The following is a 19,544-nucleotide window of genomic DNA, read 5'->3' on the forward strand; positions in this document are numbered from 1 at the left end:
GGGTAACCCCTGTCGCCCAGCAACCAGCCCCTCAGCCGGGGGGGAGGGGGGCGCCTTGAACAGGGTGGGGATGAAAGATTGTGCCAATACGAATGAGTCATGTACACTGCCCGGGTACCGGGCTCAGACGTGCAGGATCATCATGCGGTGGTCACAGACCACCTGAATGTTCATGGAATAGGTCCCCTTCCTATTCGTGAACACAGCCCTGTTCTCCGCTGGTGGCCGCACGGCGACGTGCATCCCATCGTTCGCCCCTGGACCATGGGCATCCTGGCCACGGCAGTGAATCCCGCTGCCCGGGCATCCTGGTGGGCACGGTCCACAGGGAACTGTATATAGCGGTCCACAATGGCATACAGGGCGTCTGTCACTGCACGGGTGCACCGGTGCCTGCGAGACACCGGAAAGGTCCCCACTCAGTGACTGGAATGAGGGTGTCCTCCCCCAAGCCACGCGGTGCCAGGTGTGCCATCAGATGGCAGATAGGGGCGACGGTTTCCCGGCTCATCCAGATCTCCTCCTGCATGCCCGGTCAGTGAGGTCCTGGTATGACGAACGGGGCCGGTATATACGGGGCCTCATCGGGCATCTCCGTCGCCGTGGCACCACCACCACCTCCTCCTCCTTGTCCTGTCGGGTGGGCAGCCCTTATGCCTGGTCGGATGCCACCTGCCTCCCTGTGGCACGCTAGTCTGCAGCAGCCTCCGCCGCCTCCCTGGAACGCTCCTGCTCCAGCACCCCAGGGCATCATGTAGAAGTGCGGCTCCCGCCACGGCGGCCAACATCGCTGGGTGATGACCAAACATAACGGCCTGCATGGGGGGGGTGGGGGGGGATAGACGACATGTCATCATTGCCCATACCCCGCCCCGCAGCCAGGCGAACACCCCCACCCCCCCCCTTCCGTTCCGGCACGCACCCTCCCCATCACTCGCCCTCTCCGGCTCCTGCCCGGCATGCACCCCCCCCCCCCCCCCCGGCACGCACCCTCCCATCACTCGCCCTCCCCGGCACGCACCCCCCCTCCTCCCCGGCACGCCCCTCCCCATCACTCGCCCTCCCCAGCCCCTCTTTCCCGGCATGCACCCTCCCATCACGCGCCCTCCCGGCCACCCCCCCCCCCCCCCTCCTCCCTGGCACGCACCCTCCCCTCTTCCCCGGCACGCACCTTCCCCATCACGCGCCCTCCCCCCCCCCCCCTCATCCTTGGCACGCACCCTCCCCATCCCCCCGCCCCCCCCCCCCCCCCTCCTCTCCGGCACGCACCCTCCCCAATGCCCCCCCTCTCCTCCCCGGCACGCACCTTCCCCATCACCGGCCCTCCCCGGCACCCCCATCTCCTCCCCGGCACGCAACCTCCCCAATGCTCCCCCCCCCCTCTCCTCCCCGGCACGCGCCCTCCCCAACCCCCTCCCCCCTCTCCCGGGCACGCACACTCCAACGGCTCCTGCGATCCCCCCCCACCCACCAACTGCGGCCGTGCCGTCCCCTCTCCGGCGGCCGCCCTACGCTGACCCCTACCTCCGCCCTCGCCGGCATCAACCAGTCGTGCTGGTTGACGCCGTTAAGTAGTTGGTTTGATTTACGGCGGCTTGGGACTTCGGCCCATCCGACCCGGAGAATTGGGCCGATTCCGGGGCCCATTGCGTCGCGCCGGTCCTCGCCATTCTGCGAGGCGCGCTGCTCGATTCACATCGACGGGATTTTTGGGGGGCCGGAGAATATCGCAGGCGGCATCAGGGCAGGATTTACGCCGCCCCCCGCCGATTCTCCGACCCAACTGTTTTAAGTTACCAAAACAGCAGGTAGCTATAATCAATGTTTTTTTTTACTGGAACAGATATTTAAAATTGAAATAGAGAGAGACAGGCCGAAACACTTCTTTCTTCTGCCTGGGTCCACAGCAGTCAAAACTGAAAGCAAAAACAGCTCACAGAGCCACAGCCCAGCTCCACCCACAAAGTGACATCACTGAAGCCATGTGATCAGGCAAAAACATTTCTTAAAGTTACACTCCCATGACACAGGGTAGATTCAGAAAGAATGTTCCCGATGGTGGGGAGTCCAGAACTAGGGGTCATAGTTTGAGGATAAGGGGTAAACCTTTTAGGACTGAGGTGAGGAGAAATTTATTCACCCAGAGAGCGGTGTATCTGTGGAATTCACTACCGCAGAAAGTAGTTGAGGCGAAAACATTGTGTAATTTCAAGAAGGAATTAGATATAGCACGTGGGGCGAAAGGGATTAAGGGATATGGGGGGTTGGTGAGATCAGGGTATTGAACTCGATGATCAGCATGATCATAATGAATAGCAGAGCAGGCTAAAAGGGCCCTCCAGCTTTGTAAACTCGATAAACAAATACATGGTCGACACATGAGAACATTCAGAAAAAATATCTCAACCGTGCCTATCTATTTATCCAATCAGCTCAATAGTTCTTTTTACCTCCATCACCACATACATAGCCTGACATCCCTCTCTAGGCCTCATGGATATACCCAATTCTGATACATCAATCCCAATCTTTCGCAACATACTCGTCTAATCCAGCTGAGGCTGATAAAAACATTGTACAATTCCACATGTGTCCCAGCTTCCATCACAGTGATATCTTTGCAGCTCTTTGAGAACTGGAAAGGTACAAATTGATTTATTTTAAAAAAATATATATTTTATTCAAAATTTTGGCCAACCATGACAGTACATTGTGTATCCTTTACACAGTAATGTAACAATATAAATAACAATGGCCAGTTTTAAACAAGAAATAAATAATATATAAACAACATCAAAATTAAAAAATAAAACTAAATGGCAACTGCCTTGTCCCAAATAAATACTCTCCAAAAATACAATTCAGCAGTCCAATATACAATTACCTATAACAACAACCTATACATATTATACATATACACTAACATCCCTGAGAGTCCTTCTCGTTCCTCCTCCTCCCCACCACCCCCCCCCCCCCCCCCCACCCCGGGTTGCTGCTGCTGTCTTCTTCTTTTCCATTCCCTCTATCTTTCTGTGAGGTATTCGACGAACGGTTGCCACCGCCTGGTGAACCCTTGAGCCGATCCCCTTAGGACGAACTTAATCCGTTCCAACTTTATAAACCCTGCCATGTCATTTATCCAGGTCTCCACACCCGGGGGCTTGGCTTCCTTCCACATCAACAGTATCCTGCGCCGGGCTACTAGGGACGCAAAGGCCAAAACATCAGCCTCTTTTGCCTCCTGCACTCCCGGCTCCTCTGCAACCCCGAATATAGCCAACCCCCAGCTTGGTTCGACCCGGACCCCCACCACCTTCGAAAGCACCTTCGTCACCCCCACCCAAAACCCCTGTAGTGCCGGACATGACCAGAACATGTGGGTGTGATTCGCTGGGCTTCTCGAGCATCTCGCACACCTATCCTCTACTCCAAAAGATTTACTGAGCCGTGCTCCAGTCATATGCGCCCTGTGTAACACCTTAAATTGTATCAGGCTTAGCCTGGCACACGAGGACGATGAGTTTACCCTACTTAGGGCATCAGTCCACAGCCCCTCCTCAATCTCCTCCCCCAGCTCCTCTTCCCATTTCCCTTTCAGCTCATCTTCCATAATCTCCCCCTCGTCCCTCATTTCCCTATATATGTCTGATACCTTACCGCCCCCCACCCATGTCTTTGAGATCACTCTGTCCTGCACCTCCTGCGTCGGGAGCCGCGGGAATTCCCTCACCTGTTGCCTCGCAAAAGCCCTCAGTTGCATATACCGGAATGCATTCCCTTGGGGCAACCCATATTTTTCGGTCAGCGCTCCCAGACTTGCAAACGTCCCATCTACAAACAGATCTCTCAATTGTGTTACTCCTGCTCTTTGCCATGTTCCAAATCCCCCATCCATTCTCCCCGGAGCAAACCTATGGTTATTTCTTATCGGGGACCACACCGAGGCTCCCGTCTTACCCCTATGCCGTCTCCACTGCCCCCAGATTTTCAGAGTAGCCACCACCACCGGGCTTGTGGCGTATTTCTTCGGTGAGAACGGCAACGGCGCCGTCACCATAGCTTGTAGGCTAGTCCCCCTGCAGGACGCCCTCTCCAATCTCTTCCATGCCGCTCCCTCCTCTTCTCCCATCCACTTACATACCATTGAGATATTGGCGGCCCAGTAGTACTCACTTAGGCTCGGTAGTGCCAGCCCCCCCCATCCCTACTACGCTGCAAAAATCCCCTCCACAAATTGATTTCTAAGTTGGTTATGTTTTCCATATGGTGTTTAACCGTCAAAAGGGAGAATCTTCTTGTTTGATAATGCCCAAGGTAATTTAATCGTGGAACTTATTGGAGCAAAATAATAATGCATCTGAGCATGGGCGTTTATGGTTATAGATTCTTGATCATTTCCACCTATGTGCTTGTTGTTATGTGTTTTATTAGTCCTTGTACTCATGCTTACAATGTGTTTTTAGCAGACTGCTTTTTCTTTTTGTTGAAGAAAATAACAAACTGATCATTAATATTGGTGCTTTCATTTATTTTAAACCATTACAGTATTTTTGTTTGGAAGAGTCTCTTCAACTGCCGCAGGTCATGTTGAAGTTCAAGTAGGACCGATTTTGCTACAAGTAGTAACAGGAGACATAACAAAAGAGACCACTGATGTCATTGTTAATTCAACAAATAATAACTTCACTCTACATGCAGGTATTACAGCACAATGTTCACAAATGATTTGCTGAGCCAAATATAATTCTTTTAATTTCTGCACACCAAAATATTACACAGCTGCAACTGGCTTGGATTTGACTACTAATATTGGTGAGGCATTCAGCATTCATTCAGGGTGAAGCTGACAGCTATACCTCGTGGTCATATGTGCAGTTAAAATGTGGAATTCCAGAAGTTGCTGCCAGAGATAACCTGCTCCTCCATAGAGTGCATTGTTACAGTCCCTACCGAAAGACTCAATATTGAAGGCAATGTAATGGTGTGAACTTGAGCTACTTATCTATTAGTAACACATTTAGGACAGTTGAAAAAGTTAGAGATAAATAATGCATTCAAGAATAAATTGAGATTTTAATACCATAATAATTATAATTATTGCTGAATTTTATGAATCTGATTTAAATCTCAGTTATATTCCCAGCTTTATTCCTCCTGGTTTGGACTCTACGTGTCTCAATTAAGATACCTCTATCCAATTGGTTAAAGAGCTTTGTAATTTCTTGCCCTGCTCTAAAGATGACACAGATCCTTAAAAGAAAGAAACACTGAAACAGACAACTGGATCAGTGGACGTCTTCAGTCCTGTTCTTTTGCTGCAGAAAGTGAATTGTGGACCAGAGGCAGCTCCAAACATTAAATAATCATAATATGTTAAGCTACAAAGATAAACTAATAAAAATACAATTGAAAGAAAGAAGAACTTGCATTTATGATATCTATATTTATATCAGAATTAACGTACAGGTCCACAGGTCACTGAAAGAGGCAATACAGGTGGAGAAGGTAGTCAAGAAGGCATAATGCATGCTTGCCTTCATTGACCGGGGCATTTAGTATAAAAATTGGCCAGTCATGTTGCAGCTGTATAGAAGCTTAAGTTAGGCCACACTTGGAGTATAGTGTTCAATTCTGATCGCCACACTACCAGAAGGATGTGGAGGCTTTAGAGAGGGTGCAGAAGAGATTTACCAGAATGTTGCCTGGTATGGAGGGCATTAGCTATGATGAGAGGTTGAATAAACTCACTTTGTTCTCACTGGAATGACGGAGGTTGAGGGGCGATCTGATAGAGGTGTACAAAATTATGAGGGGCATAGACCGAGCGGATAGTCAGAGACTTTTTCCCAGGGTGGAGGGGTCAATTACTAGGGGGCATAGGTTTAAGGTGCGAGGGGCAAGGTTTAGAGGAGATGTACGAGGCAAGTGTTTTACACAGAGGGTAATGGGTGCCTGGAACTCGCTGATGGAGGAAGTGGTGGAAGCAGGAACGATAGTGACGTTTAAGGGGCATCTTGACAAATACATGAATAGGATGGGAATAGAGGGATATGGACCCCGGAAGTGTAGAAGATTGTAGTTTAGTCGGGCAGCATGGTCGGCACGGGCTTGGAGGGCCGAAGGGCCTGTTCCTGTGCTGCACTTTTCTTTGTTCTTTTGTACCCTTGACAAAGCCCATCTGGTCCACTTCTGGTACACAGTTCTCCAGACTCTTGACCAGAACTTTTACGTGTATTTTCGCATCTACATTAAGCAGTGAAATGTGTCTAAATGATCCGCATTCCATCGGTTCTTTGTCTTTTTTGGGTATCAGCGATATGGTGGCCTGTGTTAGCGTAGCAGTCAGAGTGTCCCTTGCTAGTGAGTCTGTGAACATATCTCGTAGGTGTGGGGCAAGAGCTGATGTGAACGTTTTATAGAAGTGTACGTGCTAGAGACACGGTTAATTTGGTTTAAATAAACACATCAATCTTATGCCTATTTTGTTGTGTACTGTCAAGTATGATTGGTGCTTGGATGAATTACTGATCAGTTATAAAATAAGGAATTGTCTTATGCTGCTGTAAATTAATAGTTAATTTATGCATTTAATTTCAGGTGTTTCCAAAGCAATTTTAGATGCTGCTGGTCTAACTGTGGTCAATGAATGCCAAAAACTAGGTATGGTTCATGTAGAGATTTCTTATGCTGCCTTGTTACCCACATTGAACAATGTAATTTGTACTTGCAAATATTCCAGGTTGACAAATTTCTGTCTTAAAACTGAAACAATGTTTTTATACAAAAATATCAAGCAATGCAATAAGACAGAATGAGGAGCTGTCTGATTATGGAGGAAGTGTTGATTGGATGCAAAAAAAAAGATTCTGGGTGGGTCAGGAAAGGACTTGACAAGAGGAACCTGGTTCTTGATGAAAAGAGTCTCGGAACAGTTTGCATCATATTCTCTTCCGTCATCCTCTACACAAGGCTTTCAACACCCTGCCTACAATAATACTGGACTGTAGTTCCTGCAATGCTTCCAAACTGGAGATCCCAGGGCCCCTTACCAAAGACTCCCTGCTCTAAATTCCGCTCCATGCTCAGTCCTAGATCATAATACTAGTTCTGCCTTATCCCACGATTTTCCCTGATGCTTGCAGACACTTGGAGCGCGATTTAACTAAATGGGATCAAAATCCCATAGCGAGCACGTTTAACTGCGTGATTCCCAGCACTCGAAGCGCCGAGAAACACATGGCTATGAAACACCACTCGCACCAGATAAGGGGCCTCAACGGGGAATGCGCGGCCGAGGTCGCACATAGCCACATTTCTAGACTAAGGGGAGGCATTCAAATCTCCAAGTGTGCAATAGGAAAAAAATAATTGGCTACTCGAATTTTTTTTAAAAGTATTTGTAAACAACCTGTCCCATGTACAGCCAATTTGGTTCAATCGTCACATTCATAAAATAGCAATACATCAGAACTGAACAGGTAGGAAACATAATCAAGTTTCTTTCTATTACGTAGCAAGCAGGTACAAAAGTACCAATTAAAAATTAGCAGTCAGAAATGTGTGATCAATAAAATAACGAGCAAGAAGCAGAAGCAACAAAATAACTCAAAATGTCTTATGAGGAATGGTTTTATCCATCAGCTTGTTTGATCAGTAATCAGAGGACATATTAAGGTTTGTAATTTTCTTTTATATAAGTCACCAGTTTTATGTTTATACTCGTTTCAGTATTTAAAACAGTTGCTTAAAAGTAATGACATTTCCCTTTGAACCTCTGTCCATTTACTGCTGGTGCAGTGTTTGAGTTTACTGTAATTCCCACAACTATCACTTCATCACTATTGCCTACCCGAAGTACACCAGATGGTAGAGCATAAAACCTAGAATGCGTTTGAATCACTCTGCAAGCATATAGCTCACCATATAGGCCCAGAATTCAAATTAAGACTGCCTCATTTCTGAGCCCAATGGGCACTCGCTGGAGAAGGAGCACCCTCTTGAGGTATCTCTGAGAAAAAAGTGAGGTAAGTAATTATGTTGCTTTTTTAATTTGTAAAATTATGTAAATGTGTTGTATTTTCTGATGTACCAAGTCTGTCATTCTCACCAGCCTCATATCCCAGACATTTCTACTTGCAGTTTCTAGTTAACAAGAAACCAAGTCTGTTCCGTCCTTTTAACTCGGGCCTTGTGTCCTGTTGAATCTTCCCTCGTTACACATTTCAACAAACTCTTTGCTCTTTATCATTATGTTGTAATTCCCTTACTTCTGATCCATTCCCAACTGATTGGTCCACTGCTCGGTCATGTCCTGAATGGAATGTGGATGATACCATAGAAAATAATTACAATATCTGTCTTTATGAAAAGCAATTAAAGTATAAGGGGAAACCTGCACCGTTAATTACAGAACTGTCACTTCTGCCATTATTTCAGTGTAACAATGAGCATACAGTGAGATAATTCTCTATTTATTTTGAAGGCTCACAGCCAAACAATGGAATAATAATAACAAATCCGGGAAACCTTCAATGTCAAAAGATAATTCACATGGTTGGACAAACAGATCCAAATCAGATAAAAGCTTTTGTTGGTACAATTCTTCAGACATGTGAAAATTCAAAATTCTCCTCAGTTGCTTTCCCTGCACTTGGAACAGGTTTGAATTTTGCTCATTCATTTTATTTGTTATTTTATATTTTCGTTCTACATTTAAAATAAATGAAACCCAACGATAGTTACTATCCAGATTGGGGTTGCAAAAAAAAACTAGTATGCACAAGTTGTGCTTTTGATGTGGTTAAATGTCCTAACTATATGAATGGGGTGGAGGGAGTGAGTCAAATAAGACAGGCATTGGAGTAACCCACTCTAGTAATGACAAAGCCACGTAGGAAGGTTTCACTGGAGCGGAGGTAAGAATGAAAACAGGAGATATTGTGGGGATGGAAGTACGCTGTCTTTGTAATGGATTCAATATCACATTTGAAACCCTCCACCATGAAGAACTGTGGCAGCTGAGTGTACCATCTATGCACTGCCAGAACTCACCAAGATTTCTTAGGCAGCACCTTCCAAACCCACGACCACTACCATCTAGGAGGACGAGGTCAGCAGATACCTGGGAACCCCAGCACCTGGAAGTTCCCTTCCAAGTCACTCACCACCCTGACTTGGAAATATATCGCTGTTCCTTCACTGTCGCTGGGGCAAAATCCTGGAACTCACTCTCTAACAGCACAGCGGGTGTACAAACACCTCAAGGACTACAGCAGTTCGACTTCCGGTTGCGGCGATGCGGAGCTAAGTCGCACGTTTCGGCAGCTCCCGCGATAACGGACTTTCGGGCTCTCCAGAGGAACCCCTACGGAACTTTTTTGATTTGATCCCGTGTGGGAAGGTGCAGTAAGGTCCCCCCTTACGGTATATGGCCGAGATCAGCGGTGGAGCGGCGAGAAAAGAGGCTCTGGAGCAGCGGCAAAAACGAGGGGGAAAAAGCAAGATGGCGGAGGGCGGAGATCGAGCAGCATGGGGGCCGGACCAGCAGGAGTTCCTTAAGCGCTGTGTGGAGGAGCTTAAAAAGGAGGTGCTGGCGCCAATGCTGTTGGCGATCGAGGGGCTGAAGGAGACCCAGAAGACCCAGGCGGTGGAGCTTCGTGAGGTGAAAGATAAAATGAATGATAACGAGAACGAGATCCTGGGCCTGGCGGTAAAAATGGAGGCGCACGAGGCGGTGCACAGGAGGTGGGCCGAGAGAATCGAGGTCCTGGAGAACAGGTCGAGGAGGAAGAACATCCGGATTCTGGATCTTCCCGAAGGAGTGGAGGGAGCTGATGCCGGGGCGTATGTGAGTACGATGCTCCATTCGCTGATGGGAGCGGAGGCCCCTCCAACCCCCCTGGAGTTGGAGGGGGCTCATCGGGTCCTGGTGAGGAGACCCAAGGCTGATGAGCCGCCAAGGGCGATAGTGGCAAGGTTACATCGCTTTGCGGATAAAGAAAGTGTGCTGAGATGGGCCAAGAAGGTGCGGAGCAGTAGATGGGAGAATGCAGTGATCTGAGTTTACCAGGATTGGAGCGCGGAGGTGGCAAGGAGGAGAGCTGGCTTCAACCGGGCCAAGGCGGCGCTGCATAAAAAAAGAGTCAGGTTCCGCATGCTGCAGCCTGCGCGACTGTGGGTCACTTATCAGGACCGACACCATTATTTTGAAACGCCAGAAGAGGCTTGGACCTTTATTCAGACGGAAAAACTGGACTCGAACTGAGGGGATGTGGTTGTGGGGGGGAAATGTTGGTTGTATATAGGGTTGTAAATAGTGGTAAAGAATACTTCATGGGTGGGATGATGGATGGTGATGTGGGTAGAGTTCTGGTTAAAATTCCTTTTTTCTTTTCTGTAGACGAGATTATGATGATGGGGAATGTGGGCGTCGGTGCTGGAGGGAGGTGAGACTCGGGGATGAGGGAACTGGGATAATGGCCGCAACAGGAGCTGTGCCACAGGGTGCGGGGCTGGTTCAGGAAAGCACGGGCTTTTTCCCGTGCAAAAAGTGGGGGGGGGGGGGGGGTGGAGGAAGGTAAGGAGGAGGAGAGACTCCTATACGGGGAGATCAACGGGAAGGCAGGGGAAGCCGGGGTCAGCAGAAGTCAGCTGACTCACGGAAGCAATATGGGGGGAGCAAAAGAGCTAAATGGGGATCTAGCGGGGGGGGGGGGGGGGGGGGGGGAATAGAGAGGGGGGGATTTTAGGGTTGCTGCTGCACTGTCCGAGGGGGGAACTGAAAATGGAAGAGGTGGTCGGGACGGGGGTTCACCGACTGGAGGATGCGGGAGGCGCGGGCATGGGACTGGCCTAAGATAGGAGAAGGCAGACGTGGTCATGCTTCAGGAGACACATCTGAAGGTGGCAGATCAGGTCAGGTTAAGGAAGGGATGGGATGGGTAGGACAGGTGTTCCATTTGGGGCTGGATGCGAAGAATAGAGGGGTGGCAATACTGGTGGGAAAGCGGGTGTCGTTTGAGGCCAAGAACATAGTAGCGGACAAGGGAGGCCGATACGTGATGGTGAGTGGTAGGTTGCAGGGGACGGAGGTGGTACTGGTGAATGTATATGCCCCAAACTGGGACGATGCTGGATTCATGAAATGGATGTTGGGGCGTATTCCAGACCTGGAGGTAGGGAGTTTGATAATGGGTGGGGATTTTAACACTGTGCTGGACCCAGCATTAGATCGCTCCAGATGTAGGACAGGGAAGAGGCCGGCTGCGGCCAAGGTGCTTAGGGGGTTCATGGACCAGATGGGGGGCGTAGATCCATGGAGATTTGCCAGGCCTTTGGCCAGAGAATTTTTTTTTCTCCCACGTACATAAGGCCTACTCCCGGATAGATTTTTCTGTTCTGGGCAGGGCACTGATCCCGAAAGTGGAGGGAACGGAGTATTCGGCCATAGCCATTTCAGGCCATGCCCCACATTGGGTGGAGCTAGAGCTGGATGAGGAGAGGGACCAACGCCCGTTGTGGAGGTTGGATGTGGGACTGCTGGCAGACGAGGAAGTGTGCGGGAGGGTGCGGGAGTGTATCGGGGAGGTGCAGGTGGGAGTAGTATGGGAGGTGCTGAAGGCGGTGATCAGGGGAGAGTTAATCTCCATCAGGGCTCATAGGGCGAAGAGAGAGGGCAGGGAAAGGGAGAGGTTAGTGGGGGAGAATTTAAGGGTGGACAGGAGCTATGCAGAGTCTCCTGATGAGGGACTACTCAGGGAGAGACAAAGTCTCCAGACGGTGTTCGACCTGTTGACCACAGGGAAGGCAGAGGCACAGTGGAGGAAGGCACAGGGGGCGATATATGAATATGGGGAGAAGGCGAGTCGGATGCTGGCACATCAGCTCCGTAAGAGGGCGGCAGCGAGGGAAATAGGCCGAGTCAAAGATGGCAGGGGAACTACGGTGCGGAGTGCGGGGAAAGTGAATGAGGCTTTTAAGGCCTTTTACGAGGAGCTGTATAGGTCCCAGCCCCCAGGGGGAAAAGAGGGGATGCGGCGATTCTTGGACCAATTGAGGCTCCCAAGGGTGGAGGAGCAGGAGGTGGCTGGTTTGGGGGTGCCAATTGGGGTGGAGGAGCTGGTTAAAGGACTGGGGAGCATGCAGGCAGGGAAGGCCCCGGGGCCGGATGGGTTCCCGGTGGAGTTTTATAGGAAGTATGTAGACCTGTTAGCCCCGTTGCTGGTAAGGACCTTCAATGAAACAAGGGAGGGGGGACCCTGCCCCCCACAATGTCGCAGGTGACGATCTCTTTGATCTTGAAGCGGGATAAGGACCCACTGCAATGTGGGTCATATAGACCGATCTCGCTCCTTAACGTAGATGCTAAGTTGCTGGCAAAAATGTTGGCCACGAGGATTGAGGACTGTGTCCCGGGGGTGATTCACGAGGACCAGACGGGATTCGTAAAGGGTAGGCAGTTAAATACTAATGTGCGAAGGCTCCTAAATGTGATAATGATGCCATCGGTGGAGGGAGAAGCGGAGATAGTGACAGCCATGGACGCGGAGAAGGCCTTTGATCGGATAGAGTGGGAGTATCTCTGGGAAGTGTTGAGGAGGTTTGGGTTCGGGGGAGGGTTATTAGTTGGGTTAAGCTCCTGTATAAAGCCCCGGTGGCGAGTGTGGTCACGAACCGGCGGAGGTCGGAGTATTTCCGGCTGTATCGAGGGACGAGGCAGGGGTGCCCCCTGTCCCCTCTGCTGTTTGCATTAGCAATTGAACCTTTGGCCATGGCGTTAAGGGAGTCGGGGAAATGGAAGGGGGTGGTTCGAGGGGGAGAGGAACATCGAGTGTTGCTGTACGCAGACGACCTGTTGCTGTACGTGGCGGATCCAGTGGAGGGGATGGTTGAGGTAATGCAGATCCTACAGGAGTTTGGAGACTTTTCGGGCTATAAGCTCAATGTGGGAAAGAGCGAGCTCTTTGTGATCCATCCGGGGGACCAGGGAAGAGGGATAGACGACCTACCGTTGAGGAGGGCGGAAAGGAGCTTTCGATACTTGGGGATTCAGGTAGCTAGGAGCTGGGGGGCACTGCACAAACTTAATTTGACGCGGCTGGTGGAACAGATGGAGGAGGATTTTAAAAGGTGGGACATGCTGCCACTCTCGCTGGCGGGTAAGGTACAGTCGGTTAAAATGGTGGTCCTCCCGAGGTTTCTTTTTGTATTCCAATGCCTCCCAATTGTGATTACTAAGGCCTTCTTTAAGAGGGTAAGCAGGAGCATTATGGGATTTGTGTGGGCGAGCAAGACCCCGAGGGTAAGGAGGGGGTTCCTGGAGCGTAGCAGTGATAGCGTTGCCGAATTTGGGTGGTTACTATTGGGCAGCCAACGTGGCAATGATCAGTAAGTGGGTGATGGAGGGAGAGGGGGCAGCTTGGAAGAGGTTGGAGGTGGCGTCCTGCAAAGGAACGAGCCTGGGGGCTGGTGACGGCACCGCTGCCGCTCTCGCCGACAAGGTACACCACGAGCCCGGTGGTGGCGGCAACGCTAAAGATCTGGGGGCAGTGGAGACGGCACAGGGGTGCGACGGGAGCCTCGGTGTGGTCCTCGATTAGGGACAACCATCGGTTTGTCCCAGGAAGGATGGACGGGGGGTTTCAGAGCTGGCATCGGGCAGGGATCAGGCAGGGGGACCTGTTCATTGACGGGACGTTTGCGAGCTTAGGGCCGCTGGAGGAGAAACGCTTTCAGATACATGCAAGTGAGGGCGTTTGTGAGGCGACAGGTGAGGGAATTTCCACTACTCCCGGCACAGGGGATTCAAGATAGGGTGATTTTGGGCGTATGGGTCGGAGAGGGCAAGGTGTCGGCGATATACCAGGAGATGAAAGAAGAGGGGGAGGCTTTGGTAGAGGAGCTGAAGGGTAAATGGGAAGAGGAGTTGGGGGAGGAGATTGAGGAGGGGCTATGGGAGGCCCTAAGTAGGGTTAATTCCTCTTCCTCGTGTGCCAGGCTTAGCCTGATACAATTTAAGGTGGTTCATAGAGCACATATGACGGGGGCGAGGCTGAGTAGGTTCTTTGGGGTGGAGGACAGATGTGGGAGGTGCTCAGGAAGTCCGGCGAACCATGTCCATATGTTTTGGTCATGCCTGGCACTGGAGTGGTTCTGGAGGGGAGTTGCGGGAACAGTATCTAAGGTGGTGAAAGTCTGGGTCAAGCCAAGCTGGGAGCTAGCACTATTTGGAGTAGTGGACGAGCCGGGAGTGCAGGAGGCGAAAGAGGCCAGCATACTGGCCTTTGCGTCCCTAGTAGCCCGGCGAAGGATCTTGCTAATGTGGAAGGAGGCGAAGCCCCCCAGCGTGGAGGCCTGGATAAATGATATGGCAGGGTTTATCAAGTTGGAGAGGATAAAGTTTGCCTTGAGAGGGTCTGCGCAGGGGTTCTACGGGCGGTGGCAACCGTTCCTAGACCATCTCGCGGAGCGTTCGATGATGGTCGGACAGCAGCAGCAACCCGGTGGGCGGGGGAAGGGGTGTTTCTTTGGGGGGCATTTGAGCAAGAAAACACATGAATGATCCGGAAACTGACATTTAGCACAGGGCTAAATCGCTGGCTTTGAAAGCAGACCAAGGCAGGCCAGCAGCACGGTTCAATTCCCGTAACAGCCTCCCTGAACAGGCGTCGGAATGTGGCGACTAGGGGCTTTTTCACAGTAACTTCATTTGAAGCCTACTTGTGACAATAAGCGATTTTCATTTCATTTCATGTACGGGAAGAATCCAATGTACAAAGTTCTCTATCTTATTGACTTGCCATGATCATGTCTTGCCACGCAAGCTTTCTTTCTTTTCTTTGTTACAGGGGGGGATTTTGTTTGTATGGAGGAAAATATTGTTGAAAAATTCTTAATAAAAACATATTCTTAAAAAAAAGGACTACAGCAGTTCAAGAAGGCAACTTACCACCACCTTCAGAAGAACAAATAGAGATGGGCAATAAATGCTGGCCTACCCAGCGACACCCAAATCCCGAAAAGAAGAAAGAAAAAAAGTCCATCAATTCCTAATCCTAGAGTTATTGCTACCAACTAAAACCAACCTGCCAGCCAGTCAAGAAATGCATTTTCCTGGCTGCAAATGTTTCTTTTAAGGCAGCTGCTCTGAAGTGTAAAAGACAGTAGCTGAATGGGCCCTGATAACAAAGTGGATGCCATTCACTAAGAAGGACCTGGCAGCCAGTTTTAGCAGTCGTGGTTTGGTAAGCTGGTAAATGCATGTAATATTAAATGAGTGCTTAAACCCAAGTATGAATAATGTTAAAATGGGAGTACTTAAGTAATGTTAAAAGAAGGTATAATAGGGCAAGAAGATAACCAAAGCAGAAGTAAATTTTTAATCACTTGTATTTGGAATTAATATGTTTTGTTGTTTAGCATTAATACGTAATGAACCTACACCTGAATAGCATTATTATTGTAACTGGAACTTTTTCGTGTCGTGGGTCATGAACTGAAATGGTTCAGGATTTGTATGATGAATGTAGAAATCCTCGACTTGCCATAATTTAAAGGACTAATTTTAGGCTTCCGAATGATTTTGAAGGTGACCAGAAGGCCAGATCATGTATCCAAATTTTAAATATTATTTTCACTCCAACAGGACAAGGAAAAGTAAACCCTTCCCAAGTTGCTGATGCAATGATTGATTCAGTCAGTGATTTGGTAAACAGAAAATCTCCAACTTCTTTGCAGAAGATTCGCATTGTCATTTTTCAACCTCACATGTTCAATGAATTTCATAGCTGTGTGCAAAAACGTGAACGATCCAATCTTCCAGAAACCGAATCCTTATGGAATAAGGCAAAGAGTAAGTTTCAGAACATTTTACAAAAACAAATTATGTATTACTGTCTTATTCTAACGTATAATATTTTGCTATTCCTAGATGCAGTCACAGGATTGTTTTTTGGGGATTCAAGTAAAGAAAAGAAGCAGTATGTCACTGAAGACCATATTGTATTAGAAGATCAGATAGAGCCGGTTCTGTTTGAGATCTGTGGAGGCACCAAACAAACTGTAGAAAATGCTAAAACCTGGATAGAAAACTTAATTGCAGCCGAACACGATGAGAAAGTCATTAGCAGTGAATACATATTTCAATTCTCTGAAAAAGAGCAGGAAGAATTAAGGACCCTTCAGAGGGATCTGCAAATTGTTTTAGAGCTGGAACGTAAACAATCTGGGTCATGGATCAAAGTTTATGGTGCCGCTAAGGATGTTTCGAATGCTTATTCTATTATTCAGGAAATGGTTAACAATCTCAGAAGAAAGGAACTCCGAAGAAGAGATGAGGAACTTCTCAGCAATTTGCTGGAATGGCAGTTTGAACAGGGCACTCAGTTCATACCATTTGACAGTCCTGCAAACTTCATGTTGGAAAAGGCATTCAAGGAACAAAGAACTGGATTAGTGATTGAATTGCAGAACAGAAAATGTACCGTGGACTTAAAGAAGGAAATTGCAGTTGACAATCAGGGAAATTCAATTAAATTGAAACGGGTTTCAAAAACGGAAGGTAAATTTTTAATGCAACATCATTTACACTGCTCTTGATTATTAATTTGGACCCACTTTCTTTCAAAAGATGAAGTGGCTGGTATTCTGGAACAGAACACTCCATTTGCTTCATGTCGATAATAACTTTATGTGGATTTCTTTTTGGCATATCGTTTTGGGCAATCCTAATTCAGCAGAAGTCCACATTGATTCACAATACGAAACTGCGTAGAGTTGTATCACCAATTGGAAATAAGTGATAAGGGTTCCGGATGACCTTGCGTGGTAGGGCACTGATTGGAGTTGGAGATGTTCGGGCAATGTATTCATTCAATAACTTTCTAATGCATATAATAATTTACAAACATTTCACTGTTGGTGATTACAACTTCTTAGATAAATGAATTGAACCAATCAATAGATGCCATATTTCAGGGGCTGGATCCCGTCACCCCAGATTTCTGGTCCAGCACGTTGTCGGGATGATCCGTTTCGCCGGCTGGTCAATGGGGCTTCCCATTGTGGGGCAGCTCCACGCCGTCAGGAAACCCCCAAGCTGCCGGCAAAATGGAGCATCCCGACGGTGGAGAATTCAGCCCCAATGTTTGTAACTAAGTGGAACGGTATATTTGCCCACACATTGTCTTGTATCTTGTACACGATGATAATATTTGATGCTTAAAGTGGAGACATATCCTGGCTCTGAGAGCCGCCTCTTCGAACTAAAAGGAAAGTTCAATTAACCAGTGAACTATTATTAAAATATGGTGTGATACATTTAATGCATCTGCAGGATCGTCACTCGACAACATTCCAAGACATTGGGATAATATGCAAAAATCACAACACAAATCTGTGCAGCTATCAAAGCAATCACTGGAGTATCAGGACGTGGAGAAATCAGTCAGAAATTCAACTAATCAGTTTCAGATTGTGAAGGTATTTCATACTTTAATCCTCTATCATGGCATCACAACCATAATATGAAGTGCACTTCATCACCTGTTTAATTGGTGTTTTATTTATATCCCAGTGTGTCACAATACACATTGGTTCCCAAGATAATAATCATAAACTGTCAGCGGTTGAGTAATCACAACATGCAGGAACACAAGGAATAGGAGCAGGAGAAGACCATTTGATTTGATTTATTATTGCCACATGTATTAGTATACAGTGAAAAGTATTGTTTCGTGCATACTATACAGACTATACCGTACATAGGGAAGGAAGGAGAGACTGCAAAATATAATGTTACAGTCATAGTTAGGATGTAGAGAAAAGATCAACTATTAGCTGTGGCCCATCAAGGCTGCTCTGCCATTCAATTCGATCCTGGCTGATCTTGGGATTCATCTCCATTTTCCTGCTCTTTCCTCATGTCCCTTTATTCACTGAGAGACCGAAAATCTGTCCTTAAATTAATTCAATGTCGGCACATCTGTGGTAGAAAATTCCAAAGATTTACACCTCTTTGAGTGAAGTAATTTCTCAATGATGTTGTGTAAGTGATTGGCTCCTTATCCTGAGACTGTGCCCTGTGGTAGTATGCATTAGGGGTCATGTGGGACTGTGAAGCCATGATGCTATTGGCTGACAGATCCCGGGTCCTGGTTGGCTGTTGACCCCTAGCTCCGCCCTGAAGGCGGAGTATAAGAACCCGGGCTTCTCCCCGCCGCTCCAGTCTGTTGCTGAACTGCGGAGAACAAGTCACGCTTAATAAAGCCTCATCGATTTCATCTCTATTCGTCTCTCTCGTAAGTCATTGTGCGCTACAATTTATTAAGCGTGCTTAAAGGACTATGGAGCTCAGGATCGTCACGGAATGCCTGCGGATCAGCCCCCACGGAGTGAACTCAGCAGCAGTTTTTAAACACTGGCAGGCTTGTTTCGAAGGCTACCTCCGAACGGCCCCCGGCCGGATCACAGAAGACCAGAAACTACAGGTCCTGCACTCAAGGGTAAGCCCGGAGATTTACCCTCTCATAGAAGATGCAGAGGATTTCCCGACGGCGCTGGCAGCACTAAAGAGCGTCTATGTCCGCCCAGTGAACCAGGTCTACGCACGCTACCAACTCGCAACGAGACGGCAAAGTCCCGGAGAATCGTTAGAGGAGTTCTACGCCACGCTGCTAATTTTGGGCCGGGGCTGCAGCTGCCCGCCGGTAAACGCGACTGAACACACGGACATGTTAATTCGCGATGCGTTTGTGGCAGGTATGAACTCTCCCCAAATCCGCCAAAGACTTTTAGAAAAAGAGTCGCTAGGACTCTCAGAGGCACGGGCCATCGCAGCTTCCCTAGATGTGGCCTCGCAAAACGCCCACGCCTACGGCCCCGACCGCGCGGCAGCCCCTTGGGCTCCGTGGACCCCCGTCGCGACAAACACCCCCCCCCCCCCTCCCTCACAGGCTTGCGCGGTTAAGACGCCAGATCATCCCGGGGGGGCCCGCTGCTATTTCTGCGGGCAAGCGAAACACCCCCGGCAGCGCTGCCCGGCCCGCGCAGCGATTTGCAAGAGCTGCGGCAAAAAGGGCCATTTCGCGGCTGTGTGCCGGTCTCGGAGGGTCGCCGCTGTCCCCGGAGAAGAAAGAGTCCAGCGCATCCCAAACGCTCCCCAACCCCCCCCCCAGCGCCCCATGTGCGACCCGCGGGCACCGCCATTTTGGGTCCCGGCCACCACGAGGGGAGGATGGGCGCCGCCATCTTGTGAACCCCCAGCCATGTGCGATGCATGGGGGTGGCCATTTTGTCCACCCCCGACCACGTGCGATCCGTGGGGGCGGCCATTTTGTCCAACCCGGCCGCGTGCGATTCATGGACGCCGCAATCTTGGATGACAACAAATGACCCCAGCATCGACGGCTCCACGGGGTCCGAAGAAGACGCTGAGACACTACGACCACATCTGGCCTCGGTGATGCTGGATCAAGCACGGCCCCGGACGCTCCAGACGGCGACAACAACGGTGCTGATCAACGGACACGAGACACCATGCCTGATCG

General features: G+C 49.1%; 1 protein-coding gene across 1 annotated transcript in view; it reads left to right on the forward strand.

Moving 5' to 3' along the window:
- The window catches only part of parp14rs1 (poly(ADP-ribose) polymerase family member 14-related sequence 1), a 92,409-nt gene that overhangs the window by 58,860 nt on the left and 14,005 nt on the right, over nucleotides 1–19,544 (forward strand). The window contains exons 11-16 of the mRNA XM_072473176.1: nucleotides 4,546–4,698; nucleotides 6,598–6,660; nucleotides 8,483–8,659; nucleotides 15,644–15,850; nucleotides 15,929–16,558; nucleotides 17,333–17,478. Of these exons, the coding sequence (XP_072329277.1) occupies nucleotides 4,546–4,698; nucleotides 6,598–6,660; nucleotides 8,483–8,659; nucleotides 15,644–15,850; nucleotides 15,929–16,558; nucleotides 17,333–17,478 (1,376 nt within the window). The remainder of the gene's footprint in view (nucleotides 1–4,545; nucleotides 4,699–6,597; nucleotides 6,661–8,482; nucleotides 8,660–15,643; nucleotides 15,851–15,928; nucleotides 16,559–17,332; nucleotides 17,479–19,544) is intronic.

The sequence above is a fragment of the Scyliorhinus torazame genome, chromosome 2 (assembly GCF_047496885.1).
Source record: "Scyliorhinus torazame isolate Kashiwa2021f chromosome 2, sScyTor2.1, whole genome shotgun sequence".
NCBI lineage: Eukaryota > Metazoa > Chordata > Chondrichthyes > Carcharhiniformes > Scyliorhinidae > Scyliorhinus > Scyliorhinus torazame.